Source organism: Macrotis lagotis, chromosome 1 (genome assembly GCF_037893015.1).
Source record: "Macrotis lagotis isolate mMagLag1 chromosome 1, bilby.v1.9.chrom.fasta, whole genome shotgun sequence".
In the NCBI taxonomy this organism is placed as follows: Eukaryota; Metazoa; Chordata; class Mammalia; order Peramelemorphia; family Peramelidae; genus Macrotis; species Macrotis lagotis.
The window spans coordinates 358,388,691-358,415,289 of NC_133658.1; the positions used below are offsets into that span (position 1 = coordinate 358,388,691).

A 26,599-nucleotide genomic window follows, 5' to 3' on the forward strand; every position below is an offset into this window, starting at 1 on the left:
GGGAGCCGCTCCTGCTTCGCTGGGGAGGTGCTTCCCGACTCTCCCTGTGGCGGCCATGGGCCTCCCGCCGAAGCTCGAGATCTTGCTCTACACCATCAACACGGTGCTGCGCAAGCGGCGCTACCACACGGCGCTGGCCGTGCTCAAGGGCTTCCGCAACGGAGCCGTGTGAGCCGGGGGCCCGGGTCGCCGAGGGTCGGGAGGCGGACTGAGGCCTGGGGCGGGCGGAGCGGCGGGCCCTGGGGGTGCAGGGCCGGAGCCCTCAGGGTCAGGGCCAGGTGCGGGCGCTGGGAGGAGGGGGAGAGCCCTGTCCTGCTGCCCTCGCGGCGGGCTGGGGTGGGCTGGCTACAAACCCAATCCAGTTTACACCTGGATTAAGCGTGGAGTCTTCTCTAGGACACATTCAGCACGTGCTCATGGAGCGTTTTCTGGAAGATTTCTAGTGAAAGAGAAGCCACTGCCTACAGAAGCAGCCCATCTAGTTTCTGGAGTCCTCTACGTCTTTGGGAGATCCACCTCTTTGTTGCTTCTTTCTCCCTAGCATCCCCACCCTCACTCCCATTTTGGAACCGAAGAGAACAAAACGTCCTCTTCCTCCTGACAGCCCTTCACTTGTCATATCCTTTCAAGTCTTCTCCAAGCTCAATATCACCAGTTTCTTCGAATGATCTTAATTAGGTTATCCTCTTCCAAAGGTTCTTTATGCCAGAGAATCTTTAAGAGATCATGCATAGATCTCGATTTAGAGCTGAGTGGAATACAGATCATTTAATCCAATACTCATTTCATAGATGAACAAACTGAGGAGGTAACGGGACTTTCTTAAAGTCAAACAGTAACCACAGCAGCTGAATTTAAACTTGGGTCTTTGGATTCCAAATTCCTTTTTTTTTTTTTTGCAAGGCAATGGGGTTATGACTTACCCAAAGTCACACAGCTAGGTAATTATTAAGTGTCTGAGGCCAGATTTAAGTAGATTCCAAAGTGTTTTTTTCCTACTTCCTGGCATAACCTAGAATGAGAATAGGAACAATATTGTAGTTAGAGTAATAAAATCCCAGTTTGGGGTGGAGTCTTGGGAGTGCATCTAATCCATCCTCCTATCTGAAGCTGAAATCTCTTCCATCACATATTCAGGTGATGGGCTCTCCACCTTTGACCTGAGCACTTAGAGTGGCAAGGAACTCACTGTCTTATGAGGCAACTCATTCCGTTGGGAGACAGTTTTTCCTGAGGTGAACTCAATCTCTGTAATCCATTACTTCTAGCTCTGTCCTGGAGCCACAGTGAAGCAATATACTTTCCTCTGGGCATGGTACTCTTTCAATTATTTAGAGACAGCCATTGGAGGTCTCCTAAATCTTCTCCTTTTCAGCCTAAATATTTTCAATTCCTTCAGCAGATGCTCATAGACTTCTAAGTTCCTTAGTACCCTCACTTTCTTTTTCTACACAAGTCAGTGGTTAATGTCCAGACCTGAGTAGAAATGGAACTTATTTCAGAGTGCAATGAAAATAGAAGAGAGGTCACAGATTCTACTTCAAGCATGTTCTGTTCTTAAGTAATATGTATTCATATTGCATAATGCAGCATGTTTCTGCTTGTGATTTGGGAAATCACTTTCTTAAGAGTAATGAACTAAGATTGATTGAGGGGGGATTGGCAGAAAATAGAGTACTTGAAAAAACAAGTGAATTGAGTGAATTTTGTGTTTGTTTTTGGAAGTGTGCTATTTGGAGGCTGAACTATGCTCAGGATGTTATTTTGTTACACAGGCTTGGAATAAATTGGGAGTTGTAGCTGAGGGTAGGTTCAGTGTGAATCAAAAGTGTGATTAGCCAAAAAAAATTATTGTTAGATGAAATTCATAAAATTAATAAAAGCAGCAGAATCAAGGGAATTGTAGTCTCACTATCTTCTACCCTGGGCCAAACCACATGTGGAGCATTTTGTCTAGTTTTGGAGGCAACAGGTTAAATGAGGATTGGTGGAAGGAATTGTATAGTATGATATTTGAATGCATCTCAGACTTAATCTTATCAACAGAATACTTAGTCTAGAAAAGATAAGACAAGAGTAGCAAGAGTATTGTCTTCAAAGGTTCATGTGGTAGAATGATTCTTCTTGCTCTGCTTGATATTACAATTCAGGTATGAGAAATCAATAGATAGAAGTTACAGAAAAGCAATTTCATCCCAGTGCCAGGCATTTCGAATAATTAGAGTTGTCCATAAACAAAATTAAATGCCTTATGGGCAGTGAGCTCACAGCCTAATTCAACAAATATTCATTGAGTACCTATTATGTGAGACCAAAATAACAACAAAAAGGAAATAGTCTCTTTTCTCAAGGAGATTATATTCTTTTTGGAGGGATCCAGTTTGCATGGAAGTAATAAGTAAAAGATAATTTGTAGCTGGGGCTCTTAATTTTTTTTGGGGGGGGATAGAGACCCTGAGACAAATTGAAGCTGACTTGTTTGGTCCCTGAGAGTTGATTGTTAAATTATCTTTTCCGTGTGAGGTTTTAGACCTTGGAAATTGACAAATGCCACAAATCAAGACTTGATTAATTGTTTTGTTTATTGTCTGGACTTTAAAAAGTGATAGGAAAAATGTTAATGATACAGTTTAAACTTGTGTGTCAATACATTTTTCAGAAAGTCAGTTATTAGACACTAGCATATTCCTTTGACAGTCTGAAACATGGATCCCTTCTCAGAATATTATTTTTGAATGCCTAAAACAAAATACACAAGGTCACAATGGAAATCAATTAAATTGAAATACAATTATCTTTTTTTTTTTTTTTTTTTTTTTAGAAACAAGTACACAAGTAGAAGCTAAGTGGTGGAGTGGATAGAGCATTGACCCTGGAGTCAGGACTTAAATTCAAATTTGGACTCGAAGACACTTAACAATTACCTAGCTGTGTGACCTTGGGCAAGTCATTTAACTCCATTGCCTTGCAAAAAAAAAAAGAAAAACAAATCCACAGGTCCCAGGTTGAGCATTCCTCTGGTTTAGAGGAAAAGCTTGAAGAAAAATTGTTATCCTGGAATATAAACATGTGTTAAGGGAAATAATCCGAAATAAATTTGAAAACCATGTTATGGATCTTTTAAATAATAGAATAAGAATTTTGTATTTTATTCTAGAGACAACAGGGAGGCAGAGAAGATTTTTGAGCTGTATTGTGACAGCCAGAACTGTGTTTTAGGAATGTTAATTTGGTAGCTGTGTGGAAAGATGAATTATGGAAGGGAAAAACTATAAGCCAATAAAAAGACCATTGTCTTTTTTTCTTTCTTTTTTTTTTTTAGGATTTTTGCAAGGCAAATGGGGTTAAGTGGCTTGCCCAAGGCCACACAGCTAGGTAATTATTAAGTGTCAGAGCCTGGATTTGAACCCAGGTACTCCTGACTCCAGGACAGGTGCTCTATCCACTGTGCCACCTAGCTGCCCCCTTAACTTTATTTTTCAGTTACATGTTATGAATGTTTTTCAGCATTCATCCACTTGCATATTTATGATTTACACAATTTTCTTCCAACCTCCCTTCTCAACCCCTTCTCCTCTGTGGCACTGTAGTGAACATTATACATGTACATTTGTGTTTAATATGTTTCCATATTAGTCATTTTGTGTATGAGGAATTAGGATTAAGGGAAAAGAAAGAGAACCATGGAATAGGAAGGAAAAAAGTAAGAGAAAATTTTTTAAAGTGAACATAGTGTTTATTCAGATTCTGTGATTTTTCTGGTTATGGTTTTTTTTCCCATCTAAATGTGAATGGCATTGTCCATAACTGATCTCCCAAGGTTGTATCTCTGAGCTGCTGAGAAGAGCTGCTTCTGTCATAATTGATCAATGCATGATGTTGTGGTTAATGTGTGCAATGTTCTCTTGATTCTGCTTCCTTCATTTAGCATCAGTTTGTGTAATCCTTCCCTGCTTCTCTAGAGTCTGACCATTTATGATTTCTTATAGAACAATAGTACTCCTTAACATTCATATACCATAACTTGTTCAGACATTCCCCAGTTGGGATTTCTCCTCATTTTCTAGTTCTTTGCCACTACAAAAAGAGTAGCTGCTGTTTCTATTTGAGTTTGACACCACTGTTCTACACACACACACACACACACACACACACACACACACACAAACATACAAACATAAACATATATATGTTCCAATGTTATATAAATTTGAGTGTTCAGACTAAGATGGATACAAAAGATGTTTTCTCAAATAGTGAAGAGGATAATCCCTAGTTATCAGGAGCATTGTCCTAAAGGATGATATAGGCAATATAAAAAAAATAAATTTCAAGATTGTAGTTGAATTCCTGAATAACAGATCCTTGGAGAGTTGTTAATGAAAGCTTGACTATTTAGGGGGACATCTACTTCTGAGATAGGAAAGGGTAGGGTTCTCCACCTTCTTTTCAAATTACCCCTTTGTCTTTTTTTATTGTTTTTGGAATTTTATATTTTTCCCCCAATCTCACTTCCCTCCTCCCTCCCCACCCCCACAGAAGGTAGTCTAATAATCTTTACATTGTTTCCATGCTATACTTTGAACAAAGTTGAATATGTTGAGAGAGAAATCATATCCTTAAGGAAAAAATAAAATATAAGAGAAAGCAAAATTACATAATAAGATAACTTTTTTTAAAAAAAATGAAAGGTATTGCTATTGGAAATGTTGGAAAAATAAAATATTTAAAAAATTTAAAAAAATTAAAGGTAAGGGGGGGCTAGGTGATGCAGTGGATAGAGCACCTGCCCTGGAGTCAGGAGTACCTGAGTTCAAATCCAGCCTCAGACACTTAATAATTACCTAGCTGTTTGGTCTTGGGCAAGCCACTTAACCCCATTTGCCTTGCAAAAAAAAAAAACAAATAAAAAATTAAAGATAATAGTCTTTGGTCTTTGGTTAAACTCCACAATTCTTTCTTTGGATACAGATGGTATTCTCTATCACAGATAAGCCAAAATTGTCCCTGATTGTTGCACTGATGAAATGAGCAAGTTCATCAAGGTTGATCATATAATGTACATATACCACATAATGTACATATAATGTATATATACCACAATTTGTTCAGCCATTTCCCAATTTCCAATTCTTTGCCACCACAAAAAGAGCTGCTATGAATATTTTTGTGCAAGTGATGTTTTTACCCTTTGTCATGATCTTTTCAGGGCATAGACCCAGTAGTAGTATTTCTGGATTAAAGGGTATGCACATTTTTGTTGCCCTTTGGGTGTAATTCCATATTACTCTCCAGAAAGGTTGGATGAGTTCACAGCTCCACCAACATGCATTAGTGTCTCAGACTTCCCACATCCCTTCCAACATTGATCATTGTCTTTCCTGGTCATATTAGCCAGTCTGAGAGGTATGAGTTGGTACCTCAGAGATGCTTTGATTTGCATTTCTTTAATAATTAGTGATTTAGAGCAATTTTTCATATGACTATGGAATGCTTTGATTTACTCAGCTGTAAATTGCCTTTGCATATCCTTTGACCATTTGTCAATTGGGGGATGGCTTTTTTTTTTATAAATTTGACTCAGTTCTCTATATATTTTAGAAATGAGTCCTTTGTCAGAAATACTAGTTGTAAAAACTGTTTCTCAGTTTACTACATTTCTTTTGATCTTGGTTACAATGGTTTTGTTTGTGCAAAAGCTTTTTAATTTAATATAGTCAAAATTATCTAGTTTCTTTTTAGATGTTCTCCATCTCTTCCTTCATAAACTGCTTCCCTTTCCATAGATCTGACAGTTAAACTACTCCTTGATCTCCTAGTTTGCTTATAATATTGTCTATGTCTAAATCCTATATCCATTTTGATCTTATCTTGGTATAGGGTGTGAGATGTTGGTGTAATCCAAGTTTCTGCCATACTAACTTCTAATTTTCCCAGCAGTTTTTTTTTTTATCAAAAAGAGAGTTTTTATCCCAAAAGCTGGATTCTTTGGGTTTATCAAACAGCAGATTACTATAATCATTTCCTGCTATCTCTTTTGCACCTAGTCTATTCTGCCCCTTTCAGGTCTACTATCAGATACTTAGATAGTCACTAACATGATTTGGTTGTAGCTATTCTATAATGTTTGCTTTCCTATTGAATAGTTCTTTAAGTTCATTCAGATTTCTCTGTTGACTTTGTTTTCTTAGCCAGCATTAAAGGGCTTCTAATGCTAGAATTGAAAGTAGAATTTACCAAACTCAGCTGATAAAGCAGAAGGAGATCTGAAATTATGATGGGAAGTTGTCCCATTATAAGAAATTTTTGATTTCCGTTCAAAACGAAAACAGAAGGTACTAGCATATAGTCCTATGGAAGATGGGTGTAGAATAGAGAGGGGAGGGAAGGTGAGGAAAAATCATGGCTATCTTGCTCTTTCAAGTTTATCCTTGAGCAATTCTCTCTATACAAACCTTATTTCCATATTAGTTATGTCATTTACAAAAAAAGCAATAAAAATAAAGTGAAAAAAATTACACACAGAGTTCATCAGTTCTCTCTCTGGAGGTGGATAGCAGTGTTTCATCATGGATCCTTTGGAATTGTCTTGATTAGAATAGCAAAATGTTTTCACAGTTGATCATTATTAGAATATTACTGTTTTTTGTATTCAGTGTTCTGGTTCTACTCCTTTCACTTTGCATGAGTTCATATAAGTCTTCCCAGGTTTTTCTGAAACCATCCTGCTTGTCATTTCTTAGAGCACAACAATATTCCACCACAGTCATATACCACAACTTGTTTAGCTATTACCCAATTGATAGGCATCCCTTCAGTTTCTAATTCTTTGCCACCACAAAAAGAACTGATATAATTTTTTTTAACAAATGGGAATTTCTTGTTTTCTTTGGTCTCTTTAGTATACAGACCTATTAGTGGTATTACTAGGTCAAAGAATATACATAGTTTTATAACTCTTTAGGCATAGTTTCAGATTGTTCTCCAGAATGGTTGGATCATTTTGCAACTCTGTCAAATGTACATTAGTGACCCAGTTTTTCCATATTCCCTCTAGCATTTGTCATTTTCCTTTTTTTTTGGCCATGTTAGCCAATCTGTTAAATTTCTGGTATCTCGGAGTTGTTATGATTTTCAATTCTCTATAATCAGAAGTGATTTAGAGCACTTTTTCATGACTCTAGCTTTGATTTCCTTTTTCTGAAAATTGTTCATTTCCTTTTCCCATTTATGAATGAGAGAGTTGCTCTTATTTTTTTTATAAATTTGGTTTATTTTCCTATATATCTCAAAAATAAGGACTTAGTAGAGAAATGTTGTACATTTTTTTCTCCAGTTTCCTATTTGCCTTCTAGTTTCTGCATTTATTTTGTTTGAACAAAAGCTTTTTAATTTGATATAATCAAAATGATCTATATTACTTCCTTAACCCCATCTATCTCTTATTTGGTAATAAACTCTTCCTTTATCTGTAGATCTTACAGGTACATTTTCCTATGTTCCCCTATTTTGCTTATGTTATCACCCTTTATGTCTAAATCATTTATCCATTTTTATTTTATCTTGGTATACAGTTTACTTGGTCTATAATTAATGTTTGTCCTTCATTCTTGAAGAAGACCATGATATCAGGGAGCTAATGTCATGACAAGCATATGAACTGGATTTGAGTGAGGAAGGCTGTGCTAAGTCACTAGCCTCACTTTCTTCTCCAGAGGCACAGATCTAGTGGGTAGATATGAGTCAGGACGACTAGAGATGGACCTGGATATGAGACAACCAGGATTAAGTGACTTTCCAAGTTCATGTCAGTTGTCTGAAGTCAAATTGGAACTCTGGTTCCTGACTCCAACACCAGTGATTTATCCACTGAGCCACCTAGTTTCTGCCACATTCTTTCTGGTTTTCTCTGTGTTTTTTGTCAGATGTTGAGTTCTTACCCCGAAAGCTTGGATCTTTGAGTTTATCAAACACTAGCTGACTATGGCCATTTACTATTGTATATTTTGTACCTAATCTATTCCACTGATTCACCTATTTTTAGACAGAACCAGATTGTATAGATGACTACTGCGTTGTAATACAATTGAGATCTGATACTGCTAGACTACCTTCTTTCATATTTTTTTCATTGACTCAGTTGGTAGTCTTAACTTTTTGTTCTTCCAAATGAATTTTGTTACTATTTTTCTAGCTTTTATTGGTAGTTTATTGGTATGGCAGTGAATAAATGAATTCATTTAGGTAGAACTGCCATTTTTATTATATTGACTTGACCTTCCCAAGAGCAATTAATATTTCTTTAATTGTTTGGATCTCTGTCTTTGTGTGTGTGTGTGTGTGTGAAAAATGTTTTATAATTGTGTTTATATAAACCCTGGGTTTGTCTTGGCAGGTAGACTCCCAAATATTTTATATTGTCTGCAGTTATTTTAAATGGAATTCCACTTTCTATTTCTTGCTGTTGGACTTTGTTGGTAGTATATAGAAAAGATAATTTCTTTGGATTTATTTTTAAATCCTGCAACATTTCTGAAGTTGTTGATTGTTTCAACTAGGTAATTTTCTAGGGTTCTCTAAGTATACCATTATATCTTTAAGGAACTGGGGCAGCTAGGTGGCAGGAACACAGGACCTGAGATCAAATGTGACCTCAGTCACTTAATAATTACCTAGCTGTGTGACCTTGAGAAACTCAATTAACCCTATTGCCTTAATTAAATAAAATTTAAAGAGAGTGATAAGTTTGTTTTCTCATTGCCTATTTTTTTTCCTTTAATTTCTTTTTCTTGTTATTGGGAAGGCTTCAAGTTTATCCTTATCAAAAACAAGCTAATGCTTGGCCTTGGTTTATGGATACATATATTTGTATGTATGTATGTGTCTATATGTGTGTATATATATGCATATATAAATATATGCATGTGTATGGAAATTGGGGTTAAGTGACTTGCCCAGGGTCACATAGTTATTGTAACTGGATTTGGACTCAGGGCCTCCTGACTCCAGGGCAGCTATTCTATCAACTAATGCCATCTTGCTGCCCCTGCCATTAGTTTTAGATATATACTATTTATCATTTTAAGAAGTTTATCATTGATTCCTATGTTTTCTGGTGTTTTTAAGAGAAATGGGTATTGTATTTTGTCAAAGGCTTTTTCTGCATCTATTGATATAAATAATATGATTCTTGTTTTGTTTTTGATATGATTGATTATGCTTATAATTTTTCTAATATTGAAGCTCCTGTATTCCTGGTATAAATCCCACCTACTCATAGGGTATGACCTTTGTGATATATTGTTGAAATTTCTTTGTTAGTATATTATTTAAAATTTTCACGTATTCATTAAAGAAATTGGTCTATAGTTTTCTTTCTCTTTTTTTTTTTTTGCTCTGTCTGGTTTAGGAATAAAAATCATATTTGTGTCATAAAAGGAATTTGTAAAACTTCTTTGCCAATTTATTAAAAATACTAAATATATTTGTATTGAAATTAATTGTTCTTTTAATGTTTAATAGAATTCATTTATAAATTAGTCTGGTCCTAGGAATTTTTGCTTAGAGAGTTCAATGATAGCTTATTAAATTTCCTTTTCTTTTCTTTTGTTTTTGTTTTGGCAAGGCAACAGGGTTAAGTGACTTGCCCAAGGTCACACAGCTAGGTAATCAAGTGTCTGGGGTCAGATTTGAACTCAAGTCCTCCTGACTCCAGGGTTGGTGTTCTATCCACTGTGCCACCTAGCTGCCCCTTTTCCTTTTCTAAGAGTTTTTTAAGTATCCAATTTTTTTTCTGATAATCTGGCCAATTTATATTTTTTTAAATATTTATCCATTCCACTTAGAGTGTTAGTTTTACCTACTCCTAATAATTAGTTTAATTTCATCTTCATTTTTGGTAATAGTAATTTATTTTTTAATCAAATTAACCAATATTTTATTTATTTTTACTGTTGGGTTTTTTGTTTTCATAAAACCTACTCCAAGTTTCCTTTCTTAGTTCAATGTTTTTGTTTACTTTCATTTTTATCAAACTTTCCTTTGATTTTCAGGATTTCCGTTTTGATATTTAATTGGGGATTTTTACTTTGTTCTTTTTCTAATTAATTGCATACACAATCCATTAATCTGTTCCTTCTCTATTTTATTAGTTGGAGTGTTTAGAGAGATAAAATTTCCCCTAACTGCCGCTGTGGTGGCATCCCACAAATTTTGGAATGTTGGCTTATTGTTGTTATTCTCTTTAATGAAAAATTTGATTTTTTTTCTATGATTTCTTCTTTGACCCACTGACTCTTTAGGATTAGCTTATTTAGTTTTCAGTTATTTTTTAATCTATGCTTCCAAGACCCATTATTAAACATAGCTTTTATTGCATTTTGATCTGAAAAGGGTACATTTAATGTTTCTGCTTTTCTGCATTTGGTTGTAAGGTTTTTAATGCCCTAATTCATGGTCAGTTTGTGTGTAGGTATGATGTATAGCTGAGGAAAAAGACATCCTCCTTTCTTTTCTCATGAGTTTTTTCCAGAAGTCTGTTATATCTAACTTTTTAAAGATTCTATTCATCTCGTCTTCATTCTTATTTATTTTATCATTAGACTTATCTAAATGTGAGAGAAAAGTTCAGATCCCTCCCAATATAGTTTTACTGTCCATTTCTTCCTCTAGCTCATTTAACTTTTTCTCTAAGAATTTGGATTCTATGCCATTTGGTAAAAATATGCATTGTCTTTTGTATATTTTAGCAAAATCTAGATTCCCCCAAATCTCTTTTAATTAGATCTGTTTTTGCCTTTGCTTTGTCTGACATCATGATTGCTACCCTTGCTTTTTTTTTTAGTTTAGTTTAGTTTTTTTTTTTTGCAAGGCAATGGGGTTAAGTGGCTTGCCCAGGGCCATACAGCTAGCTAATTATTAAGCATCTGAGTACGGATTTGACTGCATGCTGGTGCTCTATCCACTGCACCACCTAGCTGCCCTACCCTTACTTTTTGTACCTCAGCTGAAGCATAATAGATTCTGTTCCAGACTCCTATTTTTACTGTGTGTTTGTGTGTGTGTGTGTGTGTGTGTGTGTGTGTGTGTGTGTGTGTTTGTGTTTTGGGTATGTTTCTTGTAAACATAATTGAATTCTGATTTCTAATCAGCTACTGGTTTTTGGGTGAATTCATCCCATTCACATCCACAATTATGATTACTAACTGGTGCAGTTCCCTCCATCTTGTTTTCTTCCATTTTTTTCTCTCTTTTTATCCTGTCCCTCCTCTCAAGTCTGTTTTGCTTCAGACCACAGTCTTCTTTTATCTGACCTCCATTTTATCATTTTTTCTCCCTCTGCCCCTTTATCCTTTTCTTTGTGGGATATGATATATTTCTTTTATCAACTGAGTGTGTATATTTATTTTTTTTCCTTTCTGAACCAACTTAAATGTGAATGAAGTTTAGTCATTGCCCCCTCCTATTTCCCCCTCCGCTGTAAAAATTTCCTTGCACACACGTTTTTGTGAGACAGTTTTCCCCATTTGTCTTCTCTTTTCTTTCTCCCTTCTCCCATGGTATCCCTCTTTCTCATCCCTTCATTTTTTTTTCCATCATCCCAATGTATCAACTTATTCCCATACCCACTTTCGATGCAGAATCCTTCTAACTGTCCTAATAATGATATAGTTCTTAGAAGATACATGTATCATGTTCTGATATAGAAAAGCAAAGAGTTTAGCCTCATTTGAGTCCCTTATGATTTCTTTTTCATGTTTACCTTTTTAATGCTTCTCTTGAGTCTTGTATTTGAAAGTCATATTTTCTCTTTAACTCTGTTCTTTTCCTGAGAAATGCTTAATAGCTTTCTGTTTCATTAAATGTAAATTTATTCCTTGAAGGATTATTCTATCTTGGTTGTAATTCTAACTCTTCTGCCTTCTGTAATATTATATTCTAAACCCTTTGCTCCTTAAACATGGTAGCTACTAAATCTTGAGTGAGTCTGACTATGACTCCACAAAATTTGAATTGTTTGATTTTTCTACTTGAAGACCTGGCAGCTCTGGAATTTTTCTGTCATTTCCAAGAAATTTTCATTTGACACCTCTTTCATATGGTGATCAGTAGATTCTTTCAAGTTATGTTTTACCTTTGGTTTGAGGATAGTGGAACTGTTTTCCTTAATAATTGCTTGAAATATGATGTCTAGAATCTTTCTATGATCATGGCTTTCAAGAAATCCAATAATTTTTCCAATAATTCTTTTTTTTAGATTTTTCAAGGCAATGGGGTTAAGTGTCTTGCCCAAGGCCACATGGCTAGGTAATTATTAAGTGTCTGAAGTCAGATTTGAACCCAGGTACTCCTGACTCCAAGGCCGGTGCTCTATTCACTGCACCAACTAGCTACCCCTCAATAATTCCTAAATTATCTCTCCTTGATTTATTTTCAGGTGAGATATTTCACATTTTCTTCTATTTGATTTTTATTGCTTTTTTGTTGCCTCAGAGTCATTAACTTCAATTTACACAATTCTAATTTTTAAGGAATTATATTTGGCAGGGGAGGCTGGCTATGTTAATCTTTTTTCTTAAGATTTTATTTATTTTTTATTCACACATTACTAAAATGTTCTTGTTTCAGAGTAAACATAATACCATAATACCCCCTCTCCCATAAAAATATAAAACCTCATGAGAAATAAAGCAAAACAAAGAGAGAAAAAAGTGTGTTTCAGTCTTATCATCAGCTGTCTCAAGTGGATCACATTCTTTATTATAAGTCCATCATAGAAGTTCCATATTTTTCCACAGTTGCTGTTGCTGATTGTAATTCCCACCATCCATTCCTCCCCACTACCATCTATTATATTTTCTCTCTCCTTTCACTCTATCCCTCTTCAAACATGTACTGTGGGACAGGCAAGTGATGCAGTGGACAGAGCACTGGCCCTGGGGCCAAGAGACCCCAAGCCCACATCCCACCCCAGAGATCCAGCAGCCACCTGACCCCATGGTCCCAGATCCAAGTACATTGCAAAAAGTAAAAAAGAAAATGTGTTATATCTGACTATTCTCTCCTATAATCTATCCTCTCCTCTATCACCCCCATCCCCTATTCCCTCTTTTTTCCTCTAGATGTCTAAACCTTATTGAGTGTATATGCTGTTTCCTCTCTCAGCTATTTCTGATAAGAATGAAGGTTCCCTCATTCCCACTCACCTTCCCCCTTCCATAGCATTGCAAAAGCTCATTGCAAAAGAAAAAAAACTTTTATATGAAATATCTTAGCCTATTCCACCTCTCCTTTCTCTTACTCCCAGTACATTTCCCTTTTAGCCATTGACTCCATTTTTACAATATATTAATCTACAAATTCGGCTCTCTCCTGTGCTTCATCTATAAAAGCTCCTTCTACCTGCTCTATTAAATGAGAAGGTTCATATGAGTATTATCAGTGTCATTTTTCTATGCAGGAATACATGCAGTTCATCATCATTAAGTCCCTCATATTTTACCCTTCTCCTCCACTCTCTATGCTTCACCTGAGTCCTATATTTGAAGGTCAAACTTTCTGTTCAGCTCTGATCATTTCAAAGGAATATTTGAAGTTCCCCTGTTTCATTGAAAGTCCATCTTTTCCCCTGGAAGAGGATATTCAGTTTTGCTGGGTAGTTGATTCTTGGTTGCATTCCAAGCTCTTTTGCCTTCCAGAATATTATATTCCAAGCCCTCTGAGCCCTTAATGTAGTTGCTGCTAAGTCCTGGGCAATCCTGACTGCAGCTCCATGATATTTGAATTGTGTTCTTCTGGATGTTTGTAATATTTTCTCTTTGATTTGGGAGCTCTGGAACTTGGCTATGATATTCCTGGGGGTTGGTTTTTTTTTGGATCTCTTTCTGGGGGAGATCAGTGGATTGTTTCAATTTCTATTTTGCCCTCAGGGCAATTTTCTTATAGGATTTCTTTAAAAATGAGGTCAAGGTTCTTTTCCTGATTATGACTTTCAGGTGTCCCAATAATTTTTAAATTATCTTTCCTGGGGCGGCTAGGTGGTGTAGTGGATAAAGCACCGGCCCTGGAGTCAGGAGTACCTGGGTTCAAATCCAGTCTCAGACACTTAATAATTACCTAGCTGTGTGGCCTTGGGCAAGCCACTTAACCCCGTTTGCCTTGCAAAAACCTAAAAAAACATAAAAAATAAAAAAAAATTATCTTTCCTGAATCTGTTTTCCAGATTAGTTGTTTTTTCAATGAGATGTTTCACATTTTCTTCTAATTTTTCATTTTTTTAGTGTTCAAGTATTGTATCTTGATTTCTCTCAAAGACATCAGCTTCCTTTAGTTCCATTTTTACATCTGAAGGATTTGTTTTCCTCAGAGAGCTTTCTTATTTCCTTTTCCATCTGACCAATTCTTCTTTTTAAAGCATTCTTCTCCTCAATAACTTTTTGAACTGTTTTATCCAGTTAACCTGAGCTGGTTTTTAACATGCTATTTTCTTCAGAATTTTTTTTGGATCTCCTTGACTAAGCTGCTGACTTCGTTTTGATGTGTTTTTTTTTTCCTATCTCCCTTACTTGATTTTCAAAATCTTTTTTGAGCTCTGTTATAGCCTGAGCCCAACTTCTATATTTCTTGGAGTCTTTAGATGCAGAAACTTGGACTTTATTACCTTCAGATTGAGTATTTTGGTCCTCCATGGGACCAAAGTAATCTTCTATGGTCAGGTTCCTTTTTTTTCTGTTTACTCATTTATCCAGCCTGTGCCTGGTTTTGGGGTGCTTCCTGTGCTTTTGAGTATTATTGGGATACCCCCACAAGGACCTCAGTGTGTGAGGCTCTGACTGGTCTGTGAATGACCACAAGCTCACCCCTCTGCCATGGGGCTGTGTCCCTGCCCAATGGGGGGGGCCTAGACTGTGACCAGAGTCTGAATGGGGTCAGAGCTTCAGAGTCCTGTTCCAGGGACAGAGGACAGAGCTCAGCAGTTTCCCTCCACACCCTTACCTTTGGTGGGCTGAACACTCAGGGTGTAGCTTCCTGGAGGCTCCTGCTGAGCAACTCCACGGGCCTGCTTCCATTTCTTGGATCCCGGCTGCTGCTGCTGCACTGAATGCCACAACTACACTGAGGGCCTGGGTTTCGTGCTTGCACTGGCAGTGGTCCCCCTGCTGATTTACCAAGTTGTGCTTGGTGCTCCCTGGAGTGCAGATCAGCACAGTGCTTCTGCTGCCCGTGGCTCCCAGGTGCCCGGAGGCCATTCCCAGGAGGCTGAAGTTCCTTTGCTCTGGCTCAGCCACCCCTCCAACCCCAGGGAACAGAGTTTTTCCACTGTTTTACAGGTTACCTTGGGCTGGAGAATTGCCTCACTGGATCCTTCTGTGGGTTTTCTCTCTTGAAAATTTAGTTAGAGTCATAATTTTAAGGTTTTTGAAATATTTTGGAGGAGAGCACCCAAGAAAGGCTCTTTTCCTGTTGCCATCTTCACTCCTTCCCAAGGAATTACATTTTTTAGTGAATTTTTGTACCTCTTTTTTCAATTTGTCTCATTCTTCTGTTTGAAGAGTTATTCTCATCAGTGAATTTTTATAACTCTTCTTCCATTTCGTCTGATCTATTTCTAAGGTGTTATTTTCTAGAGTATTTTTGTGTCTCTTTTACCAGATTGTTAATTGTCATTTCATAATTTTCTTCCTTTGTTTTTATTGCTCTAATTTTTCCTCTGCTACTCTTATTTGATTTTGAAAATCACTTTTTTATTCTCATGATCTCGTTTTAGTCCTTGTCTGTTTAATCTTCTTGTGAGATTTGTCTCTTCCAGACTACAAGCCAAACGTCTCCAACTAGTAGCTGGATGTGGATGCCATCCTCTACACAGTCCCAGAAGTTAACAGTCCCTAGATGCTGCCTCAGCCAATTTTAAGATGCATCTTAACTCCTCCTCAAATGGGACCTGCTAGGCAGGGACATCTTTATGCCCTTTTCCAGTCCTTCCAGTATAGAAGATGAGACCTCTGTCCTAACTCCCAAATGAATTTGGAACTGAACTGTTTGGGGGGGGGTGATGAATTGAAAATACTGGACAGAAAGCAAAAAGTTAAATTTGTATGACTTATTCCCTACAAAGTCCATCTTGTATAATGCTGTTTTTCTAATATTCCTGAAAAAAAACCTTGCTATTTTGTGCCTGCCTATGCCATCCTTGTATCAACAACAACTTTCTCACAAATTTTATATCTGATCAGAAATCTTTCCCATACCATATCCTCTATGTCCACTAAAGATCCCTATGTCTTATGTTAAAGTCATCATGCCCCAGACATGGACCAGAATCATCTGACCCATCAAGGTACACAAACAATGTTAATATAATTATGCTATCCAAATAATGAGCAAACCATCCTTGACCAGTTCTGATATGATTTATCTAAATCATACTTGTGCAGAAAGCATCTCCCCCCAAGCCCTCCCCAGTTCATCCTCCCTTTCTTGCTATTCCCTTTGAAAGTTTTTCCCTGTCTTCAAACCCTACTTGTTCTTGGAACTCAGTACACTTTGAAAAGTGTAATAAACTCTCTGTCTCCCATAAAAATAAAAAAAAGTCACTTTTTAGCTCTTCTAGTAATTCTTGTTGGTCGTGTCCAATTTCACTTTTTTTTATTTGAGGTTTTGCTTATACCAATTTAAGTTTTATTGTGTTTTTGTGTTTGTGTCATGATCTTCTCTGTCACTGAAGTAACTTTTTATGGTCAGGTTCTTTTTTTCGTTGCTTGCTATTTTTTCTACCAGAATTCTTGATTTAGAATTTTACATTAATGTTGAGTTCTGTTCTCATTGTGGGGGCAATGGAAGGGGAAAGGACTTCATCTTAATTTAAGTTCAACCTTTTTCGCACTGTTGTTTTCAAGTCTAGTTCTGGGAGTTTGGAAGTTTTTGATGCTCAAGGTGGTGTGATCTGGAGAGTTGTGTGGTCACTGCTCTTTTGGTCCTTCCAGAAGGGCCCTGATCCCTTGGAATTGCAAAGATATTGTTCCACAGAACTTGACCAGAAGTGTTCTTCTCCATCCTTGAACCATGACCTAAAACTGTTACCCTCAGGTTACCCCATGCCCTCTTGATTGGAAGCTTCTTTCTATCCTTGAACTAAGACCCAGAAGTGATTATAGGCAATAAGAGTTGTCAAGCAGCCTGCTCCTGTATCCAGTGCTAACAGGTACCCTGTAGTTTGTTTCTTTCCAGTTGCCAGGTTCCCTTACTGTTTCTAACTTTGAAAGCTCCTGATGCTGCTCCTGCTTATACAATCACCACTGTAGTCCCTCCACTGGTTTTTAATCCATGTGGGTTGTGGTCCAGCCTCCTCCCCCCATCACAGATCTCTCATTTTGACTTCCTGGGTTGTCTTGGGAGGGAAGGATGTCTTAGTCTGACCTTTTGTTGGCTCTACCATTCCAGAATTCAATTTGAAGAGTTATTTTAAAGTTGTTTGGGGGAGGAATGTTGGGATAGTTCAATTGAATGCTTCTCTACTCCACCATCTTGAATCATCCCCCAGAAATCTTAGTTTCCTTTTTTTTTTTGGCAAGGCAATGGGGTTAAGTGACTTGCCCAAGGTCACACAGCTAGGTAAGTATTAAATATCTGAGGCCAAACTTGAACTCAGGTCCTCCTGACTCCAGGGCCGGTGTTCTATCCACTGTGCCACCTAGCTGCCCCCTTGATTTCCTTTTTAGTGAGGATGTTGGACTAAATGACTTCAAAGGGCCCTTCCATCTCTAATAGTCTATGTGTTATAATCTGGAAGCATGTGAATAAAGATGTCTTGATGGAGTTGAATAGACTTGCTGAGAGTTTAAGAGAGAAGCTAGTTTATTAGTGTTAAAGACCCTTCTTTCATTTAATCAAAGAGCTCAAATTATTTCTTAATATTTTTCCTTCCAGCTATGGAGCTAAAATTCGTGCACCCCATGCTCTGGTCATGACGTTTCTCTTCAGAAGCGGAAGGTATGAACTCTCTGATTTTGTATTTCTGCATGGCTTATCTCCAGCAGCATTCCTGACTCTTAAACATAGTGTGATCTTGTACTTGGGAAAATTCATTATTATTTTTTGAAAATTAACCAATCCCCTGATCCTTGCATGCATAGCTTCCATTGCATTCTAAAGGAAAATATTCTCTTGTCTTCATATTTACATTCTGATCAAAGTGTTCCTCATTCTCTTTGTGTGTGTGTGTGTGTGTGTGTGTGTGTATGTGTATGTGCATTTGTGTTGCTTTATTCATTTAGCCTAAAGGAGAAGCTCAAGGCAATTGTTCAGGCCACATACACACATTCCCGAAACCTGGCTTACTTTGTTTTTACCTACAAGGGCTTATGTGCCTTGCAGTCCTATGTCCAGGGACAGCCCTTCCAGTTTCATTCCTTCCTGGCGGCCTGTGTCGGTGGCTGGTTGGTTTTTGGAGAAAATAATAACCTCAACAGTCAGGTAAATGAAACCTCCCTCTTCTTTTCCCAGGTAGTGATTTACCATCACTTTGTCTCTTTCAGATTTGTGTTTTGACTTCTTGATTATGGTCTTAGAGGTTAGCATTGTTCCATGGAAACCCTGCTCTCCTTCCCCACCTGCCCCCATGTCTGAGCATCATCACACCATGATTAATCATTAGCTTGAGCTGCCATCAAGGCCTAAAATTAGACTGATTTTGGTTAAAGTTTGCCTGCACCTACATTCCTCTCCTGCCAGCCAGATTCAGCCTGGATACTGTTCTAATAGCTCTTACAAACTCACTCAAGACAGGATTTTCCTGGTCAACTTTGTATTCAGAGAGAGAAGTATTTGATTAAGTGACAGAGTAAAATGGTGATTCATCCCCTAGTCTCATGGCTCTTCCTTACCTTTAAAATGCTGTGGTGCCATTATGTGGTACTTCTCCCTGTCTGCCAGACATTTTCCTTTTGGTTGAAAGGAGTTTGGGAATGGGAGGGACAGTGAAGAGTGTGGGCAGTTTGGAGTCTGGCATATCCTAGGATATCATTCAGTTTCCTACTGAGATTCTCCTTTTTGCAGATAAACATGTACCTGCTGTCTCGAACCCTGTTTGGACTGGCCCGGCTAGCAGTTGAGAAAGGCTTCATCCCAGAACCAAAACAGGATCCCTTTCCTTTGTTTTCTGCTGTCATCTGGGGACTCATCCTCTGGCTCTTTCAATACCACAGACACACCCTTCAGCCATCTCTGCAGTCCTCCATGACATACCTCTATGATGATAGCAATGTGTGGCATGACATTTCTGATTTTCTTATTTATAATAAAAGCAGCTCTGGGAAATAATCCACAGACTTCAGGAACCTTGGATGATGATATCCTCTGGTATAGCCAATGTAAAAATAAATGTTTTTGTTGTTGTTTTATCATAAAGTTTTTTTCAGATTGGCTTTTTTCATCTCTTGAATTAATTTTTTGGCAATTTTTTTAAACAAAGACTATGCTGTCTACTGCCATTTTTTTCTACTAGTTTTTCTTTTTATCAACAGAAATTTCCCATAGAGGGTAGAGATGATTTATTTCACTCTCTAAGGTTCATTCTTGTTTAATTTCATTAATATCCATTTTACAAAGTAAAGATCTGTTTTTTGTTGCTTTTTTTTTTAAATCAAGGTATTTATATGTAATGACAGGGAGCTATTTCGACCATCAGTGGAATACAAATCTTTTTCGTTAAAAAAACCCCAACAAAAAACACAACTTTATTTAAAGGTAATTATGTGCAGAGGACACATCTTTCCATTACTTCAAATAATTTTACTATAGAAGCTCAGATTTGGAGAAGGTCTTAGAAGACATTTAGCTTACTCTTCCAACAGAACACCCTCCGTAACTTCCCTGACAAATGGTGATCCAGCCTCTAACCTGATTTTCTATGTACCCCCCCTGTGAAATTTTTTCTGAAGCATCCCTTATAGTCTCAGGTTAGAATGCCGAAGAGGAAGAGAAATTTCCCTTGTTTCTAGGCAGCTTTCACATGGCTCTTTGTATAATTGACGTTTAAACTACAACAGCTTTACTCTGTCTTCCCTCCTCCCCTTTTCCCCTTTAGCTTCTGTTACTTTGGGCCTCTCTGACTTTTTAGGCCTTTAGAAGGGGTTCGGTTTTGAGCTCTGTTTCTAGTTCTGTGACTTTGAGAAGTCACTTCCTATTTCTGAATTTCACTTAACTCATTTGGTAAATGGGATTAATATGTGTCCTCCCAGGAGTATTATAGAACTCACCCAAGATATATATGTGAAAATATTTTGTCAGTCTTAGTAAAGTTATTTTAATATAAAGTCATTATTATTGTTGTTGTTGTTTGTTGTGGTTTATACATGCAAGAAACTTGTGTTGTGGAAACTTTTTCCACCCAGGCTGATTGGGAACTAATTTGGAATTTATAGAGGGTACTAAGAGATTAAGTGGTCTTATGGCCAGGTTTTGTCAGGGAGGTTTTTCTGACTCCAAGACCAACTTTCTAATGTGCTATGCTGCCTCCCAACACAATTTTAATGGTGCTAGTAGAGAAAATCATTATCAATCATCAAATTTGCAGTTATAAATTAAAAACTGAATTTATGCCAGGCACTGTATCATCATATTTTTCCTGTCTCAGAGATCTTACATAATTGATTCTTAGGCACTTAAAAGAATTTAAAGCATTAAATGAAAAATCAGTCATAGTTGGTGCCTTTTCAGATGATAGGAAAGTCTATTTGAGGTTGTTTCCAATGGAAATCTCTTCAATTCAGGCTTGGTTTGAAATAGATGTTTTCTCTGTTTCCATCTGGGCTTTCATTGGGCAGGTTCCTCTTCCGTGGGTAAATGTTGCAAAGAATCAGGATTGAGATTTGGACTCTTTCCTGGAGTAGAAAATCATCCAATGTCTTATCTAAAAATCACCATTGGCTCATAGTTTTCAAAAGTGCTTTATTCTCTTTGGCAAATTATATTTGATTTTTATAAAAAAGATTCCTTTTGACCTCAATTTCTTTAATTGAAAAATAGAGATTTATGCCATATTATTGCGGTCCTTTCCAACTTTAGATCTATGAGTCTATGAACTTATTTTAATTCTTGTTTTGCAGCAAAAAATACTCCATGCTTCCGGTAGAGGGCATTTTGATTTAAATGAAATCTTCACTGCTGTATGCAAGTGTCTAATCCTCTTCCCTCTGTTGAATGGTAAAATAGATTTCTTTAATCTGATGACAAAGAGTCATTTTTTTGTAAAAATTATCTCCTATTGAATGGACTTTCTTAACAGTATTAAAAGCATCCTTCAGGAGTTTTACCATGGAGAAAGTAGAAAGTTATAGTGTCCATAGGCAATACAATTATTTTAATTAACTACAACAAAATTAACTATAGAATTATAATGAGCTCTTTCTTTTTGTTTAGAAATCTGTGTCTTCTCCATTTCTCCTAATTGTATCCCCCAGCCCTCAGTGTCCAAAACAAAAACGCAACTATGACAAAGAAGTAGGAGAGACACTCAGACATTTTAGATTTCTTTGGAAATTCTTACTTTTTTTCCAGTAAGTTCTGTGGGTTATTTAAGAGTCACTATGTAGAAATATTTTCTTTAGATAAATTAGGCAGAAAAATTGTCTGTCCAAATGGGCAATAATAATAATAATAATAATAATAATAATAATAATAATAAAATTAGATCACACACATATAGTGTATCAAGATTTTCTACGTGCTTCCCATATATTAATAATAAGATCACACTTCTATAATGTATTAAGATTTATAAAATGCTACCTATATATTACCTCATTCACTTTTCATTTCTCCATGATCATAATGCCCATTAAGAACGTATATAGCAGGGCCAGCTAGGTGGTGTAGTGGATAAAGCACCGGCCCTGGAGTCAGGAGTACCTGGGTTCAAATCCAGTCTCAGACACTTAATAATTACCTAGTTATGTGGCCTTGGGCAAGCCACTTAACCCCATTTGCTGTGCAAAAACCTTAAAAAAAATGTATATAGCTCTGGAGTGGTGGATAGAGCACTGGCCCTGGAGTCAGGAGTACCTGAGTTCAAATCTGGCCTAGTGGTGTGGCCTTGGGCAAGCCACTTAACCCATATAGCTCTGATATATGAGAGAATCTAGTTTTGAGAAATCAAGGTATAAACTGGTGGGGGGAGGAGAGGAAGGTCAGCATATAGACTCTTTTTTTCATTTCCTTTTTTGTGGGGCTGCTATCAATCACTTGGTTGCTTTGGACAATTGTATCACCTGTGGATGGCTGTCCTCCCTGGCCAGGTGGATTAAGTAAGAGTTAACCAAGTAGACTAAGTGTAAGACTGAAGGCTGAGTGAAAAGGAGATGTGGACCTATGAAGTCTGTCTTATAGTATAGTCCTCATTTCAATGAAAAGAAAAGTTTCTAAACAAAAACTTAGTTCAAAACATGTATCCAAAGTGTGGGTTCAGAAAATGTGGTCTGAGTCCTGTGGGGCATTTTGCAACCCATCAGGCACCACTGGAGGGCATCCTCAGAGGTGGTTGAAGTGGAAGTCAAAGTGAGGCCATTCTTGCTGGTCACCTACTCCAGCCATCCTAGACCATCATGGTCTACGTAGGGGGAAAGAGAACTGAATTTGGAGTCAGAGGAGTTAGATCTAATACTTTTATATACTGACTACTTGGGTGACCCTGGGCAAGTCACTTCTTGTCTATAAAGTGAAGGGTTTGAGCTAAATAAAGTTAAGTCCTCTTCCAGCTAGGCTTCTGCCCAGCACCTGCTGCTAGTGCATACAGTGGGAAGAAGTCATGCTCCCAGAGGCCTGGCCTGGGTCAGCAGGGCCTGGCTGGTTTCCTTCCCAACCTTCCTGACCCTCCCTTCTGCCCCAGCTCCAGGGAATGGGCTTTGGTCTTGTTTCTCCCTGGGAGCGTCTGCATGCACGCCTCCTGCCCTTGTTTAACAGCCATTCCCCTTCTGAGCCCCACAGATTCCCTCAGCAAGCTCTGCTCATCAGGCCAGGGCCAGCCATTAGTCAGGCTCTTCAAGGGCTCTGAGTTTCCCAGCTGTCTGTGGGTAGATCATTGTTGTGTGCTCCCGGGGGAGTCATGGGAACATGTTCTCATCCTTCCACCAGACCAGCTTCTGGGGCTAGTTTAGGGCAGCTCAGCAAATCCTATAGGCCATGAGAGGGCTGAACAATGGCTGTGTGTAATGAAGAAGTGGCCTAGAAATAATCTGCCTGTTAGAGCTCACTACCCTATCTGTGGGTTTTTTACAAATTCATGTCCTGTTTGTCATTTATGTAAAGCTTATTTCTTCCTCCTTTGGGAACTCCTCCCTTCTACCTCTTCTCTTGCAAACTCCAATAATGAAATTGAACTGGGGAGGCAGCATGGATTTTCCCACCAAAATTTTACTTGCTTAGATTCCAGTAGAAACATTTTTCTTCTTTCTGAAAAAAAAAATCAAGGTAAGCCTTTAAGCATATTGTTTATACAGTTTCTTAACTAGGCTATTTCCTCCTTGATGCAGCTTTTTTCCTGGTTTAGAAGGTTGCTTCTTGTTGCACAGTGGGTGGTTTCCTCTCCTATGCTTCAGGGAAGAAATTTAGCTGTTGAGAAATGCAGATTTGCTCCTTGATGTGCAGATTATCCTTCCTCCCCTAGAAAAGCATTTTTCATCATTCTGATGTTCTCAGTAATGAAGAATAAGGAAGTTGCCTCTCATAGGAAAAGGTCTATATTCAAAATAAAGCTGTTATTTCTCTTGCTCTTTAAATGTTCACACACTTCCTTTTTTCAATCACTATACCATTTGACCCTTAATCCCTTGAGTTGGGTACTATAAGCACTCTTATCCTCATTTTGCCAAAGGGACCTAGAGAAGGTGAAGAGACTTGTCTGTGATCACAGAAATAGTTAGCCCTTACCAACTCCAAATGGAACATTTTTTTCTGCTATCTCATACAAAGACCTAGTTTAACATCATTATTTTACATTGTCTGAGAAGGTGGGGCTAGAGAATTTAGAAAAAGCAAGATGTTGCTTGCCCAACATCAATCCCATGGCATAGTTAGGATTATAATACAGGTCTCTGATCAGCCAGGCCAGGGCTTCTTCTCACACTCCACATATGCTGGATAATTTAGAAAAAAAACTCAAGTTCTGCATCTCTTCAGGGATTTTCTTCTCTGACCTGCAGAAGAAGGTGACTTAGGGTGATGAAGAAATTTGAAGCTATTCTATATAGGGCTAGGATATTTAGCCTAAAGAAGAGGCTGGGGTGGGGAGAGAATGGGGAAAAGGGAGAGGGAACTTTCTTCACCTGAGAAATAGATTCAATTTCTTTCATAAGGCTGAACCAAGAGAAATGGGAAAGCTTAAAGAGGTACAGATCATTCCATATTAGGAAACACTTCTTAGTAATTCTGTATAAAAGTAGAAAGACTGCTTGACAAGTTAGGGAATTCCTTTTCTCTAGGGGTCCTTCAAGAAGAGGTTGGATATAACCACTTTTCACAGCTGTCATAGAGAGAATGTCTGCTTCCAGCTTGGATTAGATGACCTTTGTTGCTGTTCAGTCATATCACCCTCTCTTGTGACCTCATTTGGGATTTCTTGGCACAGATATTGTAGTGTTTTGCCATTTCCTTCTCATTTTATAAATAAGAAACTGAGGCACACAGCTAATAAGTTTTTGAGGCCAAATTTGAACTCAGATCCTCCTGACTCCAGGTTCAGCTCTCTATCCCCTGTGTCACCTAGGACACCTTTGAAGTCCTTCATATTGGAAAATAAAGTAAATGGAGAATTGAGATAATGAATTGCTTCCATAGGTGATAAATGATTACTTTTAAGCTTTTGACCAAGAGAATTCTATATGACTTTTGAGAAGCCTAATTTTGGGATGAACAGATCAGAACTGCTACTGGATCTCAATAAAGATGTAACCTATACTGTTTAACTGTAAGAGGTGCCTTTAATATTGTGTATAATGCATAGCAAACAGACTTTTCTAATGTTGAATTATTTTTCATTTATGGATATTAAATTTTTTTAAAAGATTTGAAAAATAAAAATGTATGATCTTTGGAAGGGGGAAATAAATAATGATTTAACGACTTTATACTGTGTTGGAAGTCACCTTTCTTGGGAGCACACAGGGCAGGTGAATTGCCATTAAGGCTTCCTGGTATCAGCTGGCATAAGGGGCAACTATACAGAAAAAGTGTTTATGAAATAAACTCTGCCCTGGACCACTTGCAGTTGGTGAACTTTGACTTCTTCACAAGATTCTCCCCAAGGACAGCCTGCATCATCCACAATTGCTGTTCTTTGTCCTGTCTGGTGCCTTAGTACAAAAGGCAGGAAGACAAAAGCTTTGCTTTTTCTCTTCTGCAGTAAAGGAGAATTTCCCTGGGCTAGAGATTGGTGTCCAGAGGGTCAGGGTGAAAGAAGTCTGCTAACAGACGGTGAGGAACATCCTGCCTACATTGTTAAAAAGGACCTTGCCCGACTGCTCCAGCTGCTCTTTGAGGCAGCTGTCCATACTGTACTAATCTAGGCATCCTCTGTGTGTGTGTGTGTGTGTGTGTGTGTGTGTGTGTGTGTGTGAGAGAGAGAGAGAGAGAGAGACAGAGACAGAGATAGAGTCAGAGTGTCCCTATTTCCTCCTCCCCTTTATCTTTCTACTTTTGTCTTGCTTTCTTCCAACTTCTCCCCTCCCCAAATCTGGGTTCTGGTCCTACTCACTTAGACTCAAGGTTGCTTCTCTAACTCTTTTCTCTATTGTCTAAAAGTCCATTATTGTATAATGGCTCAGATATTCATTATCTCATAGGAATCTTGGTGGCTGAGCCTGTTCTTTTATACAATTTGATATCCTATTTAGATCCTATCCCTGGTACTCTGCACAGACCATTTGAATGATTTCATCATTCTGCCCCCAACTCTGAGGACAGTTGCCAGGTATCATGTCCATTTTACAGATTGGGAAACATATTCAATCATTTCTCCAGCATTTACTTTGGGCCAGACTTTGTGCAAGATTCATAAGATATAAAGATAAAAGTAAGACAACTCTTAACCATCAAGAAAATGATATTCTGGTCATCACCTCCTAATAGAAACATTGGCTATTGTCCCTGTATCCTCCTATTTGTCTTCTTTTACTAGAATGTAAGCTTCTTGAGGGCTGGAATTGTCTTATTTATATTTGTCCTCTGTGATTGGGGCAGGCCTTGCACATAGGGCAGATAATATATCCACAAGTGTACGTGCGCGTGCGCGCACACACACACACACACACACACACGCAGACCACACAATTATTTGGGGGAAGAGGCACAAGTAACTGAAGAGTTCAGGGAAAAAACAATGTAGAAAATGACTTTATGTTGAATTTTCAAGAAAAGTGTGTTCTAAGACTCAAATGACTTGCCTGTGATTACACAGCCATTCAGAATTTCCAACTTCTAATTTCATAAGAACATTCTAATGTCAGAATGTCTGTGGTATGGGTGCATGAACCCGAAGTGAGAAAATAGCCACAAAAGTCTGTTACTGGGGCATGAGTAGAATGACTGGGACTTATTTCTTTGGGTGATG

The 26,599-nt window shown here is 37.8% G+C and overlaps 1 protein-coding gene across 1 annotated transcript; it reads left to right on the forward strand.

The window, feature by feature from the left end:
• On the forward strand, positions 1-25,181 carry PXMP4 (peroxisomal membrane protein 4). Its single transcript, XM_074212149.1, has 4 exons — positions 1-168; positions 17,926-17,988; positions 18,273-18,471; positions 19,054-25,181. Exons 1-4 carry the CDS (start codon positions 56-58, stop codon positions 19,315-19,317), a joined length of 639 nt encoding a protein of 212 aa, XP_074068250.1. The 5' UTR covers positions 1-55; the 3' UTR covers positions 19,318-25,181.
• Positions 25,182-26,599: the final 1,418 nt, after the last annotated feature.